This window comes from Podarcis tiliguerta (assembly GCF_965153285.1).
Source record: "Podarcis tiliguerta genome assembly, chromosome: 5".
Lineage (NCBI taxonomy): Eukaryota > Metazoa > Chordata > Lepidosauria > Squamata > Lacertidae > Podarcis > Podarcis tiliguerta.
Genome location: NC_139538.1, coordinates 71,652,204 through 71,675,993, shown reverse-complemented (window position 1 = coordinate 71,675,993; position 23,790 = coordinate 71,652,204). Strand labels below are relative to the sequence as shown.

Here is a 23,790-nt window from a genome sequence, read left to right as displayed (position 1 = left end):
GTCTGAGGCTGATTCACAGTCATGTATCTTCCTCACTTGCTGATGTAACATCAGGTGATGATTTGCATGGCTGGATGGGCCACCAGAGATAGGATACTGGAGGTAGAACATTTGTAGCATCAAAAGCATTGTTTTCCAATGGGGCTGACTCAGGGAGGAACCAAGGGTTTGCACATGCATGAGTGAGCCATGCATGTGGCAGATGGTATGGTGGGGCAGAGGCGCCTACCTGGCGGGGGAGAGGCAAGGTGCTGGGGAGGGTGGCATGGCGCAAACGCATTGGCAGGAGCGCTGGACTGGATTGGCCGTTACCTTTGCACCGTGCCGATCTCACCACCATCCTTCCCCTCGTGGTTGGCAGTGGTGACTCAGCTGCTGGAAGGTCACCTGAGTGCTTCTACCCTACCCCACTGTTGGCTGCTGCTGTTTAGGGAAGCTTTTAATGTTGAATAGGTTATTGTATTTTAGTGTTCTGTTGGAAGCCACGCAGAGTGGCTGGGGAAACCCAGCCAGGTGGGCGGGGTATAAATAATAAATTATTATTATTATCTGCCATATACAAAGCATTATACAATATAGTGTAACAGACCCTCCAAGTGTCCCTACTTCCCAAGAACTGTCCCAGATTTACAAAAGCTGTCCTGGTTTCTGATTTGATCCTGGAATGTCCCGCCTTTCCTTGGGATGTCCCTGTTTTCATCGGAGAAATGTTGGAGGTATGCAGCCCCCGACCCAAGGAGATAAGTAGCTGTACAAGCTTTAGAAGACATCTGAAGGCAGCCCTGTATAGGGAAGTTTTAAATGTTCAATGTTATGGTTTTTATATATGTTGGAAGCTGCCCCAGTGTGGCGTTCAGAATGACAACCCAGTCAGATGGAATAGGACGTTGGAGGGTATGATGCGAGGCAGGGTGCTTAACCCTCCAGATATTACTGAATTACAGCTTGTATCATCCCTGACCACTGGCCATGCTGGCTGGGGCTGATGGGACTGGAATCAAGCCATATCTGGAGTTCCCCATGTAGTCCATCCCAGGGGTGGTGGACAGAATGTTTTTGAGTTGGGCCGCAGAGGCCCAGAGTCAAATCCCCATTCAGTGATGGCCCATACTGTTTATCATTGGGCCAGTCCCATATTTTAGCTGTGATTAGTGTTGACTGGTCCCCTTTGCAACTGGTAGGGAGTAGACAGAGAGTCCAAGCAGCAGGTAAGGCCAGGAGCTATGACAGCCACTCCCTGACTGGTTGTAAGTAAGAAGGCAGACAGATAGTGGTGGGGCAATGCCCCATTTGCCCTAAATGGAATAGACTGTAATGATCATGAACCTACTTTACAAGTCTGTAGTGAGGATAATATGGGGATAAACCCCATGGCTGCTACCAGAAGAGTTCCTGGGGGAAAGGGCAAGATAAAAATATGAGGTGGAATTTTGAAGTTGCAAGAAAACACATATGATATAGTAGTAGTAGTAGTAGTAGTAGTAGTAATAATAATAATAATAATAATAATAATTTTTTATTATTTATACCCCGCCCATCTGGCTGGGCTTCCCCAGCCACTCTGGGCAGCTTCCAAAAAAATATTAAAATACTATAATACATCAAACATTAAAATCTTCCCTAAACATAATAATAATAATAACAATCATACTTTGTATTATTCCGCCTGTTTGGGAGTTCAAAGCACTTCATGTGCATTAGTTCAATAATGAATGCAAGGCAGGTAGATTTGAAGCTACAAATCCCCAGTTAATTTATTCTAGAGTTACTCTATTAAAATCACTGACTCCTCAGCACTCCCTGAGTTGCTGCATCCTGATTGTTTCAAGTGTCCGACTTAAATAATGGAATGTTGGTCTTGCTACTATAGCATTTTGCATTTTGCTCCTTTACTACCTTTGTGAGTTCTGTAAAACACAGTTTTGCTTATTCATCATGGGTGAAACGAGCTGGTATTTTTCCTGGAAGGTTACAGCTCCAAGCGCTTATTTCATGTTTTCTATGTTGTAACACGATCTGTTATGATAATTTTTAAAAGAGAGAGAGGTACTTATTTCATGTGTATTCTCTGCAGGCTCAACTAAATTTAAGCAGCTTTTCTATAAAATATAGGTTTAAAGGCAGGGGGGATGTGGGCAGGGGGAGTATTGTTAGTTTCTGATCTCGAAAACATGTGCAGGAAACCTGAGAATGTGCCAGTTTCTTTTGGTAGGAAACTTGTAGAATTTCTGTAGTATTTCTTTTGGGATTACATCACAGTTTCATTTAATTTTTAGGATAAGACTTAAATTCAATATTTGTATATAAGCCAGGGAAACTGTACCATAAACAGAGGAATTTTCTAGTGAGTCAGAGTTCCAGGAATCCCATATTTACTTAAGATCATTTATGTGAGGACTAGCTAGAACCATTAGTCATCTGGCTATGATTTTTTTTTTTTTTTAACCTTTGCAGGTTAATTGCATTTTCAAAAAGTGCGCTTACGGCAGTGCCCAGAATATATGTATATATCTCCTGATTTCGAATTTCTTTCTAGATATCAGGGGAGGCACGTCCCATTTTGCCACTTGAGGTGAATCAGGACGTGCTGTTTTGCCCTGCTGCTCCTACCCGCTTTAGTCACTGCCCCATGCCCTGCCCCATCTGCTGCTGACAGAGAAGCAGCTGCCAGATTTGAGCAAGGGCACACTGATTTGGGGTGAGATTTCACCACAAACCGTGTGAGATCTTGAGTGCTCTGCAAGATCTCACCATCCTTCCAAAAATTGGCACCGATGATGGCAATGCTTCTCCACCAATGGCAGAGGCGAAGAAGGAGTTGGTGGGGCACCTATGGGCATGCTGTCTGGGGGGACTTCTGGCGCCTGAAGCAGCCTCATGGTTGGGCCAGCTCTGCCTGATATTCATGGATATACAGTGGTACCTCAAGTTACAAATACCTCAGGTTTCAAACGCTTCAGGTTACAAACTCCGCTAACCTGGAAGAGTTACCTTGAGCTGAGAACTTTACCCCAGGATGAGAATGGAAATTGTGTGCCGGCAGTGCAGCGGCAGCAAGAGGCTCCGTTAGCGAAAGCACGCCTCTAGTTAAGAACAGCTTCAGGTTAAGAATGGACCTCCGGAACGAATTAAGTTCGTAACTAGAGGTACCACTGTACAGTATCTATTTTTTATCATGTAAAAAGTTGGCTTAAATAACAGATCCACTAAAAATGAAAATATCCACAGATGTGATGTTGCTATATCTATTGATGATGAAAAGCCAGCTTAATCTTTTAAGGCATTTACTATAGACGTATTTGAATGCGGGATCAGATTAAAGCAGAAAACACACAGATTTGTGGAATAGTGCTTTTGCCAATTTACTCCCTCCCCGATCAAATCGACTTGGCAAAGGAAGAAATAACCAAAGTAAAATGCTGCAATCTTTGAAAAAATCTCTGTAGCAATTGGCTGTAAGAGCTCTTGCTTCAATATATTGAATTAAGACCTTTGTAGCCATGGGCTCAGCTGCCAAGATGTCACTGAATGTTTATGAGCATTCCAACCACTCAAAACTTTAAAGCAAAAGTGTCAGCATATTAACCTAGGGAAAGATGAGTTTGTGTGGTGTTGGGTGGAAGGAGTAGACAGAAATGGTGTTTATCAACTTTGAGCTTGTGTGTTGTGTAGTGGGCACAAGCAGATGTCAACCTCCCCACCACCTCCTTCGCTCCCTCCATCCTGGTGAGCAACAGGGACCCACCTAACAGGAAACTAGAATAGCAGCTCCACCCCACCCAGCGAGCCACTTCTGGTAGAGTGGCCTTGTGCCCTGCTTTACAGAGGACTTTCCTACATGAGAAGGACCCTTGGAGGCCAGCCCTCTGTTTGAAGGAATCTTCTGCTCCAAGAGCTATCTGGTCCAAGTCTGGTTTGCAGATAGAATAATTGCAGGAAGGGAGATCCAGAGGCCTTGAGGTTTCCCATCAAGAATGAGCATCTGTCGAGCAGGTCACCTGGTCACTTTCCCCCAGTGTGGTGAGACGCATTGTATTTCCATTTTAATGATAGCTGCTGTTTCCAAATTTGCACCTCTACGTAGAAAGTAGAATACACAGCTTTTATTAAAATCTGCACCCTCTTTTTGCCCTTTCTTTGTTGTGGTGCATTGCCTCTTTTTGGTATTGCACTGGTGGCCACCCTACTAAATTGTTGTTGGTATGTGAGTGTTATTTCTGAGCACTGTGTGGGTGTTGTGCGTGAGTGTGTCTGAGAAAGTGAAAGAGGAAGAGGTACAGGAAAAGTTATTTCACACAAAAGCACGCACCCACAAATTTACTGATCTCCTCTTGGTTAGGATGATCTGTTTCAGTGGTGGTGAAAATGAACCTGGCAAAAGCTTTATCGAAATGGCTGTAAGCGGACGTCACAGACTCAGAGCAATAATCTTTGCCGTGTATTGCGGAGCCAAATGTGACCTTCTCTTGGTTGTCTCTTGCAGGATGAAGTTGTTGCTGCTTCAGAGAAGGTCACGGTGAAGCTCGAAGACTTGGCCAAATGGGCCCAGGCAGATTTCTCCAAATGGAAACGTGGACTCCGGGGTGAAGCCATTAGACCTACGGAACTGGGGAAGAATGGTCAGAAGGAAGCGCTGAGCAGGTTCAGGCAAACCACACACAACAGCGGCCTCAACTTTAGAGACATTTTGAAGGAAAAGGCTGACCTTGGTAAGTACACAGTTCACCTCCTATGCGATGGGTGCTGTGACTCTTGGCTGGACAACTTTTCCATTGCGCTTGTCTGTCGGGTAAAGAGGCTTGTGGCTGGGATGTAAAGAATCTGGCAACCATCTCTGCTACCCCAAGGTCTCTTTGTGATTGTGTACCTCAAATAAACCTCATCCCCCTCTGCACACGCAGTCTTATACATCAAGCTGCTATATAAGGAGCTTCTGACATCAGGTTGTAATATTGCTCGAGGGGTCAGCAGGGCAAAGATGGGAGGTGGGGAGTTTTAAAATAACCCTACTAGGCATGCCTAAAGTAGCTCCTTCGATGTCATCTTGTCAGAGCCGGTGTAAGACGTCTTACCAGCCGAGGCGTCCCATTCCGTGCACAGAACTTGACTAGACTGAAGTTAATGGCTACTTCAACACTGGTGACAGGACGGCATCCTTCACCACCCTCAAGGGAAACAGGTTGCAGGACACATGCAGCTCTGTCCTCCAAGGCACAGGAATGGCCAGATTGCTTTGGGGGATCAGGAGGATGTCACTGCTGCCCGCCCCACATGTTGCAGCCACCTGAGGGGCCACCTTGCTCTGCCTAATATTAGGGCCGGCCCTAGATCCCATGTAACTTGACGGTCACACACTTTGACTTCAAGGAACGATGGGTCCCGTAGAACTATCTGTTTCTCTTTTGTTCTGGGATCTAACAGGGCAAAAAGCATCTGTAGAAAAAGCTGAACCAAGGTGTTTTTTGGTGGCCTGGGTTCCTTCCCACTGATTAACACGAGGCATAATAAAAAGTTATTCCATGTCGTACACCATCCCTAATGAACCCATTGTTCTTGAATGTCCCCTCAGTTTCAGCAGTTTCAGCTGTATCGTTGATGCCTGCCATTTCTACAACAGAAGCCGCCTTTAGTGTGTTGGGATACCCAGAACACACCAACACGGTGTCTTGACCTACTTGTGCAGTTCTTTGGATGCGCGTCATAGATTTTATCACCCCCTCCCCTGTCTTGCACATTGCAGAAGGGGAAGTGTATTGATTCCACAGTTGAGTTGCAAGAAGCTGTACCTGCCCAGTTGTTGTTTTTGAAAAGGTGATGTTTAAATAGCTCCAAGGGTAAGCCATAAATAGGAGATAAGAAATTAAAAGTGAAAACGCATGCCTTGCCATCCCAGTGAGACAATTGCCTTCGGCGTGTATTGAATACAAGGTTAAATTGTTACTGGGTATAAATAGATGTAGCGTTGTTGACGGGAAGTTATATATCTATATATACTGTATCTATATAAAGTATACATTTCTTTAGTGGTATTTAGACCAGGGACAGTCTGTGCAGGGTCTTGCAATTTGTTATTAGGCCACCAGTGCGCTCTGCTTAGAATCTGCACATGCACAGTTGCATTAAGGGCATTTGAAGAGGCTGTTCTTTGGAAATTCCATTGCAGACTGACGTGATTTTCATCTCTTGTTCTAATGTGCAGATTAGAACATAGTTACCCCTTGGATTTCATTCTTTGTGATGCAGTTCTCGGCTCAAAAAGAGAAATGCATCAACTTGTGTTTAAAATGCATATATTTTATATAAAATACATTTAGAAATGTTTATTTTGCAAGACGCATTCAGAAATATGTGTTTGAATTCTCATTTCAATGTGAAGGTCTGTGCAATTATTATTATTATTATTATTATTATTATTATTATTATTATTATTATTTAATGCCATTTATTGAGCAGGTTTATGAATGAATATTTGCTAAAGTGACATGGGCTAGAAATAGATTGGCCCATCCCTAAGATGAAGTCTGGTGTGAATTTTTAAAAAATACATTTAGACCAGTAAACTGAGGTTGTGAGAGTAAATCAAACAGTTCACGGAGTAATCAGAAGACAGGCAAGAAATGTAAAGTAATTTTGGTCCCTTTCAGCCCTCTGTTGGAACTTACTTTTTCATCCCAATTAAATTCTATTAGACTTTTCCCATTTCAGGATAAATCTTACTCCTCGTGGCTTTTGACATTCAAATAGATAGTGTTTTCCCTTTGAGAGAATGAATGTTGCATCCCTTCTGCCATTTTACACATCTTTTTGCACATGAAATCAGCACATATGCTGCTATCTACTGCTCCCAGATACGTGGCTGTTATGCCATCGCTGTGTTTCTGTTGTGATTCTGCAGGAGGATGGAGAAAGCATGGAATGTGGTGGTACTGGGTGCAGAATTCAGTTTCTTGAGAACATAATCTTTTCTTTTTTAAAAGTTTCTAGTCCTTATGAACATACCTTTCCAACTTTGCAGTCAGTGCTTGCTCAAATCTTAACAAGAGGGGGGACAATAATATTTTGAACGACTGACAGCAGAGTTTTAGCATTTTTCATAGCTCCTTATGCTCCCCTATGACTAGCAAAAAGCCATAATAAGTTATGCAAAATAATGTAATTTAGCGCGTAATTTATAGAGGGCGCAGAATCCAGATGTTCTTGGTACAGAATCTTTGCTGATAGGAAATTTAATGTTAATAAAGTGCACATAGCCCTGGGCTGGGTGCACCTTAAGCCCTTCTGGTATTAGCACATATTAACTGTGCCATTATGTCCTATTTTAATTAGCCTTAAGGGTGTTTATCTTTTTCTGGATCGTGCCCGGTAGCTGGGATTGAAAGCTCCCAACTGCATCTGTTAAATCTGGGAAGCAGTACTGTGTGTTCTGGCATGCTTACTTAGAAGCAGGTTCTAAGCCCTTGTGGTAGGTGCTTCCAAATATGGCGGCCGTCCTATACACATTGAGCTGGGAGTAAGCCCACTGAGTTCCATGGGGTTTACTTTAGGGTAGTCATTGCACCGTAAATCATATAGAATCACGGCTCCGTAGCTGCAGCGAGTCTTGATGTTTGTCGAGACTTCACACAAACTGATGCCACCTCCAACATTCTGTGAATTGTGTGGCTTCTATGCAATTGGTATAAATTCATTTGAGTATAACTTTCCTTCAGAAGCATGATAGATGTTGCATGCGGTGGTGAACCTTGGGGACTCTAGTTTCAGTGGCGCCCCCTGCCTCTTGCGCTCCATTCTAAATAATAGTTGCGGCATCCCCTGCCATGCCCTTGAGGAATAAATTTGTTCCGCTAGTGCTGGAGGCTTAAAAAAGCAAGGGATGGGAACCAGGAGATAAAGGCAAGGTGTCAGGGAACAGGGACAATGAAAGACACCAGGTCCTGTTGTTGTGGGTTATTGGGAGAAAACAGTGGCGTAGCGTGGGTTGTCAGCACCCGGGGCAAGGGAAGTAATTTGCGCCCCCTAACCCATGGATTTGCGCCCCCTAACCCGTGGATTTGCGCCCCCTAACCCTAACCCCCAGATGTTGCGCCCGGTGCGGCCGGCCCCCCCTGCACCCCCCACGCTACGCCACTGGGAGAAAAGCTGGAGGCAGCAACTTGTGCTAGCTCCTCTTAATTTAACACGAAAATAAACTAAAACAGGGATAGCCAATGTGGTGTGTCTCCCCCCTCCCCCCAATACTGCATACCGTCTAACATTTTGAGGTGAAAAACCAGGACGCCATCTTGTGGGGCGGTGACCCGCGCGAGATTGTGGCCCCCAAAATGGCTGCTGTGCTCTCTGTGTTGTTTGGGTTGGACTGTGACTTCTATCCAGCCTTAGCCAGTGTGGCCAATGATCAGGCATAATGGAAGTTTTATCAGGAGGACAGCACATTGGCTACCCGTGAAGTAAAAGGTCTGGCCTAGCCCCTGTCCCCCTCTGTTCCTTTACTTCAGAGAAATCCCATCCAAGCCCAAGGCGCAACTTCGTAGTAAGGGCGTTGTGGATTGGTGTGCATAAATAAGGCTATTTCTTTCATTTGTTTATCAAAATAACAGAAAAGCAACAATACTGTGCAGATAAAAATAGATTTGGTTGTGGAATGTATTATTCATAATGAGCATGGGAACCTGTTTTTCCAGAAGAATTGGTCTGATTAAATCACTCACTTGTAGGGCCTGTAGTTGTGTGGGTTTTTGTTTTGCTTTGTTTTTGTCTTCAAAATCATTGAAAGGGGTTTTTTTTTAAAAAAAGCAAATGAACTTGCATATCCATATTTGGTAAAGCAGAAGAAAATAGCTGACTGATGGGTTATTCATTTTCCAGATTTTTTCGCAACTATGCAGTGCAAACGTGTCTATTAAAGATGGGGAAGTTGATTTTTTGAAAAATACATATGTATCTTCATTGCTTGGTCTACCGTCTGCAAAGGGGGAAAATCAAATTATTTTATATAACACTGCTTCTTACAGAGTTCCTTTAAGTGAAGTATGAAAGCTGTAGTGTAAGCTTTATAGGCCTATAAATATGTCATTATAGCTGGACTACATTTATATCCTCTGGATTGGTGTTTAAGCCAAGAAAATATGTCTCTGCAGGTTGGGGTTTTTTTTATTGAAACCCTTTGAGGCATACAACAAAATGTGTTTTAGGATAAGGTTATTAAAACAGCATTTTCATTTTTATTATTTTTTTGCAGTGGGCTCACTGTCAATTACACCACCACAAACTGTCTGTGGATAGGCAGTTATGAATGGCTTCATTGCCAAACATGCCTTTAGAAAAAGAAAAAAAGACAGAGGATTCAGAACTGAGATGGTTAGGAAGAGGTCTAGGGGAATTACCTAATTTAGCTCTCAAGGGCTCAATTTATTGGGGTGCTGTAGTATAGCCAATTTAACCCCCCTTTGTGCCATTTGAACTCATGCTGTGCCAAATATTTGTCTTGTGGTGTGTGTGTGTGTGTGTATCCCCCCCACTTTTGAATATTCTCCATGGGTTTACGAGAAGAGAAATTGAATTTGAACATTATGCTGGGGGAAAGAAAATTTTGGAGAAATTCTCAGGGGTGGGGTGGAGCTTTTGTTCTGTATAGCTTATTTTCAAGGTGGCCAAGGGGTCTTTTGTAAATGACTTTTCTTTCATTCTGCAAAGCATCTCTGCAGTGGCCTGTACTTCTCCAGTGATTTGTGCTTCCCTTAAAAAGAAAGTCGTTGGCTGTACCAGTCTCGTCTCCCCCAAATAAAGGTTGAGAGGAAAACGTTGCAGGGCAACTTCTCCCGCTGGGGGCTTTTTAAGATCAGGAATTACAGGCAATTGGGAAGGCTGGAGAAACATCTGCTGGAAGTCTTCTGCCATCTCTCAAGAGCAAGAGAAGCCCAACCTTACATGCTTACAACTTTCTAGAAATTTGATGGCTGATTTCAGCACAACACCAGCTTAAACTCACATATTTGTTTGGTTTTCGTTTGAATATTGAAAATCGTTACCTATGTGGGGCTCAGAGAAAAGTCCATGATATCTCTGGTTCAAAAGTTGAGGATATGTCTGCACCACAGTTTCTCTGGTGTTTCAGCTTAAAAATGGTGTGAATCCTTTTGTGGAAAATGCACATTCCTTCTTCCAGCCCCCCTTTGAGGTCCCCCACACTGGTGTCACAAACTGGGTTTCATACTTTGTTTTATCCTGTGATGATTGCTCCATCTGTATATGTAAAAGTGACAGAAAACCAGTTTTCAGCATGTGAGCATATTCTGTATGTTGGTTTGGACATCATGGCAAAACAGCATCGCAGCAAAGTGTGGCTTGTGCTTGCGGTCCAACGTCACAATTGGAAGTGGGATTCCACTTCTCATTTGGAGAGCAAGCTCAAGCCATAGTTTGCTGGTTTTAATGTTATGGCAAACTATGGGTTGTCTAGGTTAGGGAATTGAGGGCACAGGTGGAACAAGGCTGATCCTTTCACTGAAGTAGGATTCAGCTACCAGCTGTAAACTAACCCGGTATGTAAATTTATAGAGGTTGTCATTGTATCCAGGGCTATCATCGCACCCTTTTAGATATGGCTGTGTGGGTGTACCTTGGATGTTGCACAGCAAATCATTAGATGTTAGTTTCTTACCTGTTAACTGGTAGTTGCTCATACACACAAGACCAGGCCTATAAACAACCACTTAGCTGCTCATTTGTGACAAGTATTTTTTTCATTAAAAATAAATAAATCATAAATTGAATGAACATTGGCTTAAATTATTCCTATCATGCCACAGGTACCTGACACCGAAATGTGTCTGCAAGCAGGTTAACACCTGCCTAACCTCTGTGAAGTGGAATTGTTAGACCCTGCTCTGACCATGTTTTCTAACTTTCTCTTTCTATTCTTGACCTCTTCAGAGTAATAAGAAAGCTAGAAGTGCAAAAAACACCCCCCAAACCCTTCACCCGTTATGTAAAATAGATTCCTAATAATAAATCGTAATATCCATGTTCTTCTAATGATCAGTTGGAGTAAATTACTACTTTAATGAGTAGACTGATGGGTTGTTTCCTTAGCTGCAGATTTGAAAACTGGGTTTTTGAATTGGACAGTCCTTGGCCGTCTCCCTGGGTCTTACTGTTGGTGGCATTGTTCTCTTGCTCTCAGTAACAAGTTTTAAGCTGATTTTGCAGGCAATGGCTTAGTTAATTGTGAGAAGCTACGGTGTTTATTAAATGCCCTGACAACCATCACTCTATCAATACTAGAACCATAGGCTCTGTCCTTGAGGAAGGCTAACCCCTTTGTTGTGCATTGAACTTTCATATTCTTGACTCTACTTTTTATAGGTTCTTGCCCACAGCATCTGAACCCGTCCGCGACACACTTGTTAGTTTTTAAGGTACCACAAAACTCCTTGGGTGTTTTGTCCCTCTGCTGAGATATTGTATATGCTTGTTTGTTTTAATCGCTGTAATTGTTTGTTGTAATTGTTTGATTGGTTTAAAGCGGAGCTGTTAAATTGAACTAATAGTTAACTATTTCCATAGTTTAATGAGCTGACTGCCCTTAGTTTTGCAAATTGAAACTGGCTTCTTTAATTGCTTTTTAATGTTCTCAGAAAACCATGTTTGCATAAGTATGTTTGTTTACTGCATTTTTTATTCCACCCTTTCTCCAGTGAGCTCATAGTGGCAGTTATGGGTCCTCCCCCCCCCCCCCCCCCGCGGCAGACTTGTAAAATAGATTATTTATGAATGTACTTCAGTTTATAAAAAAATATTGTCATATCATGCATGCTGCTCAGTCCATACATTGTATCTTAAGTCCATTGATTTAAATATGTCTATTATGAGTATTGTCAACAGTTCCTTCTTTTGACCTTTTCTGAGAAAACAGTGGACAAATGTCCCACTTCTAGACTTCACTAATAAACATGGTGCTGTATAAAAAGAGCTGCATGAAAGCAGCTGGCAGAAATAAAACAAATATAAAGCAACAGAACCCAACAAGCAGGGAACTAAAAAGCCTAATAAATTTCTCAATAGGGCTTCACCTGGTGCCAAAATGACCTTAAGATGGGTGCCCAGCAAGCCTTCTTGGGGAGAGCACCCCTCCATCAATATACCACACCACGGAGTAAGCCTAGGCTGCCAGATAGTGTCTGACTGACCCAATGCTGAGAGCATTTGTGCCTTGGGCCTAGCCCAAGCAACCCCCCAAATTCTCTATGTGGTTTTAATAGTTTCATGTACCGATTTGTCGAGATTCTTTTTTTTTTAATGTGTGCGCACTAGTCTCTGATTCGGTGCCTGAGGCATCAACATTTGTCCTCCTTGTTGTTGTCTTTAGGACTTACAATGATTCTTTCATTTCTCCTTTATCACATTCCTTTTTCAATCTAAATCTTGTGGTTTAACTCAACACATTGATTTTCTGCTCAGCTGAATGTCTCCCATGGAGTTTGGTTCTTTCTTTGGGTGATTCACTGGTAAGTCATCCATTTTAAAATAACTTCTTTTCCTCCTCCCATTTAGCTCCCCCACCCCAATGTATTTTACTTTCTTTAGACTTTGTTACTCTTATCAAAACCGTCATCAAGTCTTGGTAGATCTGTGATGTCTTTTCACCAATTCTTTTGTAAAGGACTGTATACAAATAGAGGTGCTGTAATAATATGGATAGGAGTCGCCGGTTTCAATTTACTGGGGTTTTGTTTGTTTGTTGTCTCATTTGGACTAATGTAGTGTGTTTGTTTTTAAAATGTTGCTTCACATTGTATGCTATAGATATGTTTCTTCCACAATGGGGAAAATGCTGTTGGCACTTGGGCCTTGCTTGTGAGCTTCCCATAGGAATCTGGCCACAGGATACTGGACTAGGTAAACCTTTGGCCTGATTCAGCAGTGCTGCTCTTGTTGATATTCAGAATTCAGAATTTGTTTGGACTATAAATACCTCAGAGACCACCTTCTCTTTAAACTGCAGGTGCCTGTTTAATTGATTGTACCATCCATGTTTCACATTGAACACCAAATGTACATAAAAAGGCTTCTTGGTAGCTGCTCCACCATTTGTGGAGCTCATAGGCTTGAGTTTATGCTTCCGTCTTCTACTTGTCAAAGTCTGCACCTGCATATAGGAGTTGTAAATGTTTCTTTTTTTGGGTTGGCAGTCAGTGGCTAGGATTAAACAGGTGTGGGGTACCTGAAATTTCACCAGATATTTTTTTTGTGTGTGTAATTGTTGCAACACTTAAGTTTTATGGGGAGATGTCTGTACACAGTAACATGGTAGACATGTGCTAGGCATCTGTGGTCAACTGAGTCTCCTTTCTCCCCCCTCCCTTTTTCTGCTTCAGTTTTTGTCTCCATTTTTCGCAGGCGACCTTGCATCCTGCCCCTTAACATTTTTTTGCTTATTCTACATCTCTTCATTCCGTTAAGTGTAACAGTTAGAATTCTATGGCATCGAGTTAATGCTATCATTCAATAAATGTGTTTGTAGCAGTTAAGTCTGGACCTTGTAGATTAGCCCTGAAATCACAAGATGATGGTAGGACAACTTGGACATCTATGGAGGCCATAGTTCAGTAGGAACACACATACTTGCATGCAGAAGGTCTCAATTCCAATCTCTTGATGCCTTCAGTTAAAGGACCTTGGATAGCACTAGGCTATATACAATACAACATGAACCAAGTCCTTGACCCCATGATAGTGAAACTCCAAAGAAGCAGTTAACATTTGGTTTTATTATCTCTATGGGTTTCACCCAAGTAGTATTTTCTGTCTTCTTACGAAGGTTAGTTAACTTTCCCCACCCCCAGATTTTTCAGGGCCACAACTGTACCTTCAAACCAAAGTGACTGGAAGGATTTGCCTGTCGTTTATGTTTGGCCATGTGCTCTTTGAATCCCCCTGGACTACTCAGTTGCCTAGTGAGAATTTGGATGATTCAAGTACTGTTGATTTTTAGCTTCTCCAGGGATGCAATATTTCATGAGTTTCAACACCCATGGCAGTGGTAGTATATTTAAACCTGCTGAAAAATTTGCCCTTGACTGGCCCTAGATGGCCTACTTATTGTCTTGTCTGAAGCCCCTTTTCAGTTTGTGATATAAAATCATTGAGGGAGAAAGTTCAGCCTACCATGTTTTGCTCATCAAGCTGAGCTCATCAAATTGATAGAGTCAGCATTTAATCTCCTGTTTTGACATCCTTCCAAACTGTTCCCGTCTGTAAATTACACAAGATACAAATTCTCGGTGTGCTAATATTTTGTTTGCATTATCATTTATCTTGATTTAAAGCCTAACCTATTCCAAAGGCCTGGAGTGGGAACAAAAGTGTAAAACCTGCAGCAAAACAGAGTAAAAGCCAAACACGTTAAGATACATTAAAAGTCCCTGACCCTGACCCATAGCCAACACTTTTGTGATGGGGGCAGACTTAGTGGCATACTGGCAGAGCCTCATAAGCAATGCAAAATGGTGCAGCATAAATTCAAATGGTGTAATATGTTTAAATTGAAGTAATGAGGAAATCACTATGTAATTAACAGATCTCTCCAAAATTCCTTAAAAGAGCATCATCAAGTTCATACCAGTCATCACTGTTAAGTTGTGGGTGAACATGTCAGACGACACAGCGATTCTTTAAACAGCTCTTTTTTTATTCAGATGCCAGAACAGAACTAGGCTGAGGAGCTCAGTCAGCCTGCTTATATAGAGCTCCAGAACAATGCAACTGTTGCCATTTTCTAAAACTATCCAATCACTGAACGTCACTTTTTGATCCTTCATTTGCATAACTATCTACAGTATCCCCCTGCTGGCCCAGGGTGAGAACTTCAGTACATAACAATCACAGTGTCTTTGTACAGTGTCTTTCAACTCATTGGTTGACAATGTAAGAAGGTTGGAGCAAGTTTACTTCTTGCTGAGCAACTGGTTAGTTTACCACAAATAAAAGGACTAGAAACTTTAAAAAATAAAAATGGAAAATTCAGGGAATGGGCTTGGAATATTGGAGTGGACACCCCTCTGCCCCGCTGCACACACCATCTCTGATTTTTCAAGGAATGTAAATACACACCTGAATATATTGTTTTACCTTCTAGCTTGATTTAGATGGAGCTCTCAAGCTGCAATATATTGCTATTGACTTATGCAGGACCTTCATTATATCCAGTGTTTGTTTCCTTTCTACCCCCTATAATTCAGTTTGTAGTTTCTAAGCTATATACATATATATACCCCCAAGTGCCTAGTGGACAAGAGGACGGCGGGAGGCGCCTTTAAATGCGTAGATTCGGAAGACCAATCGCAGCCCCCGCTGGTGTATGGTAAGGCAAAACTAAAACAGACTGTCACATCTCCGAGTACCTGGTTCAACTATCTTAAACTCTCCCCAAATGAAATAGCTACTCCCCCAAGCCCAATCCACCCCCTTAAGTCCCCGGGGGCTATGGATAATCACTCCCCTATACATTGTTGGACTAGAAAGAAGGCCATGATAAGCACTTTAAGCTTCATTGGTTTCAATGGGCCAGCTGGAGCATTTGGTTAGCCTTCTCCAGCTGAAATCAGTAAGATTTTAAAGCGCACAGCTTTGTCTGGATCGTGCCCTTAAATGTGAAACTACTTTTTTCTCTGTTGAAATACCTGTAAGAAAACTGGTTTTGCTTAAAGTATACTGGTAGGACAGAGGGTGTAATCCTCGTCATAAACTGAAGTTGATTGAACATTCCTGATTAAACAGGTATGTGAAATTGCCTAGTAGTCTTGTAATACCAGTATTGTACAATTACGCTTACAGACTTAACAGACGTAACATAAACGACTTTGAGAAATTGCAACCCACATGTATTAGCATAACTCTGTTTCATTATAAAAATAGGGTAATAAAGCAAGTAATTAAAAACTATTGGTGTTCTGTGACCATATTTATCAGATTTTAGTTGGTTTCCTCTCTTTGGTAACATCAAGATAACCTTACTATTACAGGGCTGTCTTCCAATAAATAACACTGCTTTATTTACTATCCTGTGTATCAGTCCTTAATTGTCATTTGATCCTTCCTTGTCATGAGCTTGTCCTCCAATGATTTTGAAATGGTGTCAGAACTCCTGGTGTACCTGTGGAATATTATGGGCTCTTGCTGTGGAAGTATTTATTTAAGACTTTTATATTTATTTAAACGAGTTCTTTGTTACAGGGATAATTATTAATGACTACAGTAAAATGGATGAATAAGAACTGAGATGAAGAGCACAGGCTGACAGGAAAGCTAAACCAAACCTGGATTAGTGGACTTCCTTGCAAGACCAGTGTGCAGTAAATCACTGGTACAATATTATATCATATGAAGTCAAACAATGAGAATATGTACTTTAAAAAAACCCAACTGATTTGTTGGCAGGATCTGGTTGGGCAAGTTGTGATTGCGCAAACTTTGTTTACTAAGATCTGCTATTCTAAATGAATTCTTCCCTAATTTAATTTGCACAGCTAAGTTGCCTTTGTAACTTGATAAAGAAATGCTTTTCTCACTTGTGGGTAATATAGAGGGGTCATTGAGATGGCAATCCTAGCAAAACTGAACCCAGTCATGTTTACTTCTGAGTAGACACCACATAGATTGGACCTCCTAAAGAAGGAAGGTACTTCCACAGCTCATGACATATAACTGCTGGAATTCTTGCATCAATATTTGTGGGGAAGTGAAATTGGGAAAGAGCCTAGTTACCAAAGAATGTGTCCTAACCATTTCCACCACCACCTTAAACTTTTAAATATGTATATCGCACTCCTGTTTTGCGATTGCCAGTTTAGTAACTTTGTGGGCACGTTGACAGCCAGAGCATTACATGTGGCTTGAGTAATGTGTCTGGATATGCTTTGTAAGCAGGTATTATTCTGACAGTGTTCCAAAGGCCATCTTCAATTTGTCTGTGCTCAACTTTGTTACGCTGTGAAAGGTGGGGGGGGGGGGCGGGAGAGAGAAAAAGGTAATTCAGCAGAGTATTGTGCTGTCGGCTAGAGACATCACACTTCAGAATATAAATATTGCTGAGGACAAATGAATCATTAACAGAACAGGAGCATGAAATATCTGATGAATGAACTCCAGGAACCTGCATTGGAATAAATTTAATATCTCTAGGCAGCACCATAATACACAAAGCGTCCATGCTATTTCCACATATGTTAGGTTAGGTTAGATTAGGTGTGTGTATATGTGTGTGTTTGTGTACACACACACACACACACACACACACACACACACAAACAGAGTATATTTATCTCATGACCTATAATTGTGAATTTATAAGTGCATACAGATACAAGGAGAGGGATTTGATGGTGTAATAAGCCAGGAGATGAGAAATTCTTAATTTTACCAGTATCAGGAGATATATTTACGGCTTTATTCGAAGTCATATCTTACGGCTCAGAGAGGAGGCATGAGTGTGGCCATTGTCCTTTATAGGCTTGTGAATCCTGTTAGCGGAAAAAGGGGAGGTATTGATGATACGCTAGTAGTACTGCTCCATATTACATAGATTTTATAATAAATTACATGCACACACACACAGAGGGAGAACCGCTTTCCTTTCCTGTGTCTTCTTTTTTCCTTTGACTGATGCTGTTGAAAGGAACAGAGGGCTAGTTTGACGATGCATCTGCTGATTTTCTCCAGCATTTATAACTCGCTGCCTTAGTCTCTTTTCACACTATATTACAGAACAGCAGAACTGGCGAAACTTGAATGTTCTAGTCCTAGTTCTTTCCCTCCAAGTACAGATAAACACATTTAAAACAAAAACATGTTTTTAAATCTCATGGGGAAATCAGTAACCATTAGGATTTTTATAGCAAGAGTGGGACTTTGCGGAAGTGCTTTTGTCAAACTGAACAGGGCAGTAAATATAGGGCAATGTCTGTTATTAACACAGGGAAATTGGGGGGGGGGGAGGTCCAGAGCATGTGCAAGTTGCAGAAGGCTTGTGCTAGTTTCAATCCACCAAGCCAAACCCACCAGCCTACCAGGGGCTCAGTAGCTATGAAAAGCCCTGCTGGATCAGCCCTCTCGCCTAGCATCCTTCCCCCACACAGTGGCAAACCTATAGGGACTGTATAAACTGGAAATGAAGGCAGTAGCAATCTCCCTCTCTCATTCTCCAGCAGCCATTATTCAGACTATTGATATCCAGTTTTCAACCCTGGAAAAATGAATGGATCCTATGTAATCTTGCGATGGTGCTAGGAGGAGCACATATTGTGTGGGATGGGTGGGGTGGCTATATTATCCCTCTCTGGGCTCTAGTAATTTGTTTGTTCGAATACAGAAACTAAAAATACCTTTATTCCGCAATGTGAGCATAGTTACATATTTATACTAGCATCTGGCCTGAGGAACTGAATACTCCATTCTTTAAATAGCTTCACTCGAGTGCTCAAATACTTTCAGACTAGAACATTACCCTACAGTCATACACCTTGTTTACATATCCACATTAAAAAGCCAGTAAGAAAAATTTCAAAATGCAAAGCGATGGGATTTTTGTTGTGTGTGTTTTGTTAAGAAATAATGATAAATAAAATCCTCCTAATGTAGTGTTTTGAAGTTCCTTTTTGTTTATTCCATTTATGACTTTCTGGGTACATAGTTTATTACGATGAATACCATGTTTCAGACAAGGAGGAAATTCTCTGAGGGAAGTATATGCAATTCCAGATGCTCAACAAATGATACAAATGCAAACCATTGTGTGCCTGAGCTCAGCCAATGCCTTTGGCCTTCGCATGATATGCCTTTGGGTGGTGGATAACTTTTGTTATCCACCCGGGAGAAATAATGGCTAGACCACATAAAGAAAAGCGTTAATGTAATATCCTAAATGGGTAAACATTATAAACAGGTGGCTAATGATTAGCTGTTTCAGTCCAAAGGGACAAAGTATCTTTTTTAAAAAAGGTCTTATGATCCTTGCCCAGCTTTCTTCCAAAGGAGCTATAATTTCCAAGTAGTATATTAGGAACTTCCAGTGAATTTGGAAACACTGAACTTTGCAGATTTAAAACACAGACCTAGTTAATGTCATGTAGGACCGGGGATCAAGAAGTACAGGCACCCTGTTAACTAGTTAATTTAATGACTACTTTTTAAAATGTGATTTTAATCAGATCTGTCCTTATAAAAGGGTGTGTGTTGACAGCATAAAGCCTTGGGAGGCTACAGAGGTATCTGTAAAGAGACTGAATCAACATGTTAAGCTCTCTGTGCAAATTAATCCCCAAGGATGGTTTGTTTGTTTGCTTGTTTTCTATGCCACCCTTCACCCAAAGATCACAGGATGGTTTACAATATAAAAACACAAAAATATATAGCATAATCACAAACAAAAACAATACACCCCCGTGGTTTAAAAGGCCATAGATTGTGAGCCTCCTTGGGGAGAGCATTCCACAAGCCGATGGATGACCAGGAAAATTCAAACGTCCAACTTCAAGAGCAGATTCATGCAACCATTTTTGACCTATGACGCTTTCAGCTGTGATGCAGCATCCTGCAGCAGACATATTTGGGAGCATTCAATGGGCTCGCATGTTCCTCCTGTGCATCTTCCAGGGGCATCCTGCCCTTTGATTTCTGGAGATTACCATTACAGCTGCACTGCTGTTTTAACTCATAATAGTTAGCACCAAGCTTTGCTAACCTGTAGATGTAGGGATGAGTCTGGCTGGGTTGTTCTTATCCCTTACTACATCCTTTGCCTTCTTCATCCTACATCCCCTTTGGTTAAGTCTCCCTCTCAAACAACATGACTGATCCACATCTTGTGTTGTCAGTGGAACAAAGTATTATTTTAAATTCTCTGAAGCTTTTAAGTTATCAGGATATGAAAGGGGGCATTTTTCAAATATTGGGAGGCTCCCTATGTTCAGCTGCATAGATTTAAAAATTTCACAAATAGTAGTATTTTGGCCATATTTAACAAATGCTTGTTCTTGCTGACTTTGTAAATTACTGGTAATATTTTCTACAGTTATCTCCACAACTGAGAAAGGGGATACCCATATCGGGGGGGGGGGGGGAGCCGATATGAGAGAGACGGAGGCCACAGGGTTCGGAGCCTATAAGACTTCTGGAACTGAGTCGTCAAAATACTGCATCCATGTTGTGGACCAATGTGAATTTGAATATGCAAGAAGTGCTTGTGTAAATCTACTCGATAAGATCCTGACATGGCACAGAGGGAAGCATAATCGCAGCAATATTATTACTTGTTTCCATTTTTGGCCACGTTTAGGGTTCGCTGTGGGTCAGAGAGAGAATTTCTAACTCCCATGTGACCCACAGAGTGTATCAATACAGTGGTACCTCGGGTTACAGACGCTTCAGGTTACAGACTCCACTAACCCAGAAATAGTACCTCGGGTTAAGAACTTTGCTTCAGGATGAGAACAGAAATTGTGTGGTGGTGGCGCGGTGGCAGTGGGAGGCCCCATTAACTGAAGTGGTACCTCAGGTTAAGAACAGTTTCAGGTTAAGGACGGACCTCCGGAACGAATTAAGTTCTTAACCAGAGGTGCCACTGTACTACAAATTTAAAATTGTTTTAAAATTCATTTCCTTGCCCCAGGGAAAGCTGGAAACCTTAACTCTTGGAGGGGTATGTGTGTCTAATAATCTTTGGCACAGTTGGCAGTACTTCCATCAGTACCTGGAATTCTTGGGGTTGAGGGGAGCCATGAATGAAAGTGATACATTTGTATAGTTGATAGGCCTACAGTGAGCTTAATACTACCAATAACCAGGCGCAAAGTCTGTAATATCAGAGATAGCCAGCAGCATAGACTGTGAACACCTTCCTTTGCAGGACTTAATACCCAGAGATAGCATGGTACTGGGTGTATTTGGCTGGGTGAATCATTGCCGTCAGTGGTTTGACACTTTTGCAACAGTCTCTGTGGCTATAGCCTTGGCTCATAAGGAACAGCTTTGGAGTGTGGGTGTGCACACGTCTGACAGAAGCCAACCTTGCCGCTGGTACACTTGCAGCATCAAAGCCCTTGCCTGAAATGGTTATGATACCAAAGTGGATCAGTAATAGTGTTTGTACTCCTAGTCCTAACTGAACAATTATTGTTTAATGTTGCCTTTGGGACATCCAGAGGGCTGGCACAACTGCCGTTTATTGCTTGACGAACTTGAAAGGGGAACTGTTTTTGGGGAGCAGGGAGTAATAGTGTGTGGGTGTGCTGATTGATTTTTGTAAACAAGTCACTTCTACTTTCGAGGAAAACACAGCAATTAATTCTCTTGGGAAAAGAGAGAGATGATTGTAACAACAGTCCTTTTCAGCTAGATTGCCTGACATGCCCAGAGCATGTAAACATGGTGAGTGGGCATGTCAAAGGCTGTTCTGCATACCTGATCTAGCAGGTAATAATAATTCCAAATATTTAGAAGTCATCTAGGCGGCAAGGGTTTGGGGGCTGGGCACGTCCCAGGGTTTTGCTCCAAGTACTTGACTGGGGAGGAAATGATTTGCGGTAAATTTTCTGTCCTTTCCATCACTCAGGCTTAGAATATAAGCAGCTTCAAGGTGCCTCCTACCCATGCATGTAATTTCATAAGCACTACCCGGCATTAGACCCATTCCTACAAAGAGCTGACTTCCTCATTTTGGGCAAACAATGCCTAGCTGTTATAGGAAGCTCTGGAAAGAACTTTACAGGAGAGAATCAAGATCACACTATTTCACTGTAATGCACAGCCATTTTTATACATCTCACTTGCCTCTACAGCCCTTGCAGATACCGCCTTCTTAACCCTTGGACCCACTATTAGTGATGCATTTACATGTCACTGGTTTATGCTAAATTGCGGAATTCCCTCTCCACTTCTAGCAATTTCATTGTATAGTTTCCACCATTTGGTGAAGCTGTACTTCTTACCCAGGCCTTTGACCCCGATACAGTCATACCTCAGGTTGAGTCGCTTCAGGTTAAGCCTTTTTGGGTTGCGCTCCGCGGCGACCTGGAAGTAACGTAGCGCATTACTTCCGGGTTTCGCTGCTTGCGCATGTGCAGACGCTCAAAATGACGTCATGCACATGTGCGGAAGCAGCGAATCGCGACCCGCGCATGCGTAGACGCGGGTTGCGTTCGCTTCAGGATGCGAACGGGGCTTCAGAATGGATCCCGTTCGCATCCAGAGGTACCACTGTATATATGACCCTCCCTATTCCTCTGGTGGTGAATTTTTAAATCTGATTTTAATATTGTCTTTTTATATCATTGTAACCTACTCGGGGACCTTGTGGTGAAGGGTCAGTGAGAAATGATTATCACCATCATCATTGCTGGCTCAGACCATCTAGTTGAGTATGGTCTACTCTGAGTGACAGCAGCTATCTGAGTTCGGAGGAACAGGTCTTTCTCAGCCCAACTGCCTGAGATCCTTTTAACTGGAGATTTCAGAGACTGAGCCAGGATCTTCTGCTACAAAGCAAGGGCTCTACCACTCAGATGTGTTGAAAGGACCCAAGTAGATTGTGTAATCAAAAGCAGTATGTGGCTTGTCTACAATTTCACTTGCATTTGTGGGGGGAGGTAGCAAGTGATTTTATCTTATCACCTTGTAAGATTGTGTCCACATTCAGTAATACACCTGGAGCACTTGTAAACCATTAGCTTTAGCACTATTGAAGTGACCCAGCTAATTGTGAGAGTCCCAAGCACAAAACTGGTCCTTGTGCATGGTGCTGGGTAATTTAAATGATACCCAAGCTACTTGGAGTTGTTCACACAAAAGTGACACACAACTAGGGCCTCTTTGCCCAAGCCTTTGGCTAATTGAACAATTCAAAATGTTATGTGTGTGGTTATTGCTTCTATTTGTATTATGTCATGTATTGTTGTATAAATGAAGGGTGGTACAGTGGTGCCTCGCAAGACGAAATTAATTCGTTCTGCGAGTTTTTTCATTATGCGAGTTTTTTCGTCTTGCGAAGCAAAGCTGTGTATTGACGGTTTCCCATAGGAAAGCATTGGCGTTTTTTTTAAAAAGGCGCAAGACGTTTCGTCTTGCGAAGTAAGCCCATAGGGAAATCCGTCTTGCGAAGCAACTCAGAAAACGAAAAACTCTTTCGTCTTACGAGTTTTTCGTCTTCCGAGGCATTCGTCTTGCGAGGTACCACTGTATAGAAATTTAATGTTAAAATCAGTACTTGGCTTTCTGTGTAACACTCTGGTGTAATGTCCATGAAAATCCACAGTCTGTCCTGGAAAAAGACATTTCCAGTCCCAGACCTCTATCTGGGAGAACAGATGGCACCTACGGATATCGAAGTTGTCTACCCCTGATCTTTCAAGGAAGGTGAATTCCCCCCTGAATTTACTGCAAGGTGAATTTAAACTGAGTAACTCACCAAACTTTTCCCCCCTCAAAAAACCAAAACACAATTGAATTCTGAACCAGACCAATCTAGACAAAGGAAATGTTATTTTAGTGAAGATTAAATTTATGTCTGAGATATAGAAAGATTATTGTGTCTGCTTCAGATGTAATTTCATGCCTGAGAATTTACATTGTAGGAAAACTGGTCTGGATCACATTAGCCAGGGTCCTGTTTTGCTGTCAGTTTAATTAAATGGAAACTGCTGGCAAGGAGACGGCAATAGGTTTATAGAGGCAATGCTATTTTGTACGTTAGAACAGAAGAAGAGAGTGCTAAGGTCTTCCAGTTCAAAAAGGACACAA

The 23,790-nt window shown here is 42.0% G+C and overlaps 1 protein-coding gene across 4 annotated transcripts in view; it reads left to right on the top strand.

Moving 5' to 3' along the window:
- The window catches only part of ARID5B (AT-rich interaction domain 5B), a 179,186-nt gene that overhangs the window by 30,164 nt on the left and 125,232 nt on the right, over positions 1-23,790 (top strand). For all 4 annotated transcript variants that reach the window (XM_083439911.1, XM_083439910.1, XM_083439909.1 and 1 more), the window contains exon 3: positions 4,484-4,709. Coding sequence is in view for 2 of the 4 variants with exons in the window: in XM_083439910.1 (XP_083296036.1) it covers positions 4,484-4,709 (226 nt within the window). In the remaining 2 variants the exon portion in view is untranslated. The remainder of the gene's footprint in view (positions 1-4,483; positions 4,710-23,790) is intronic.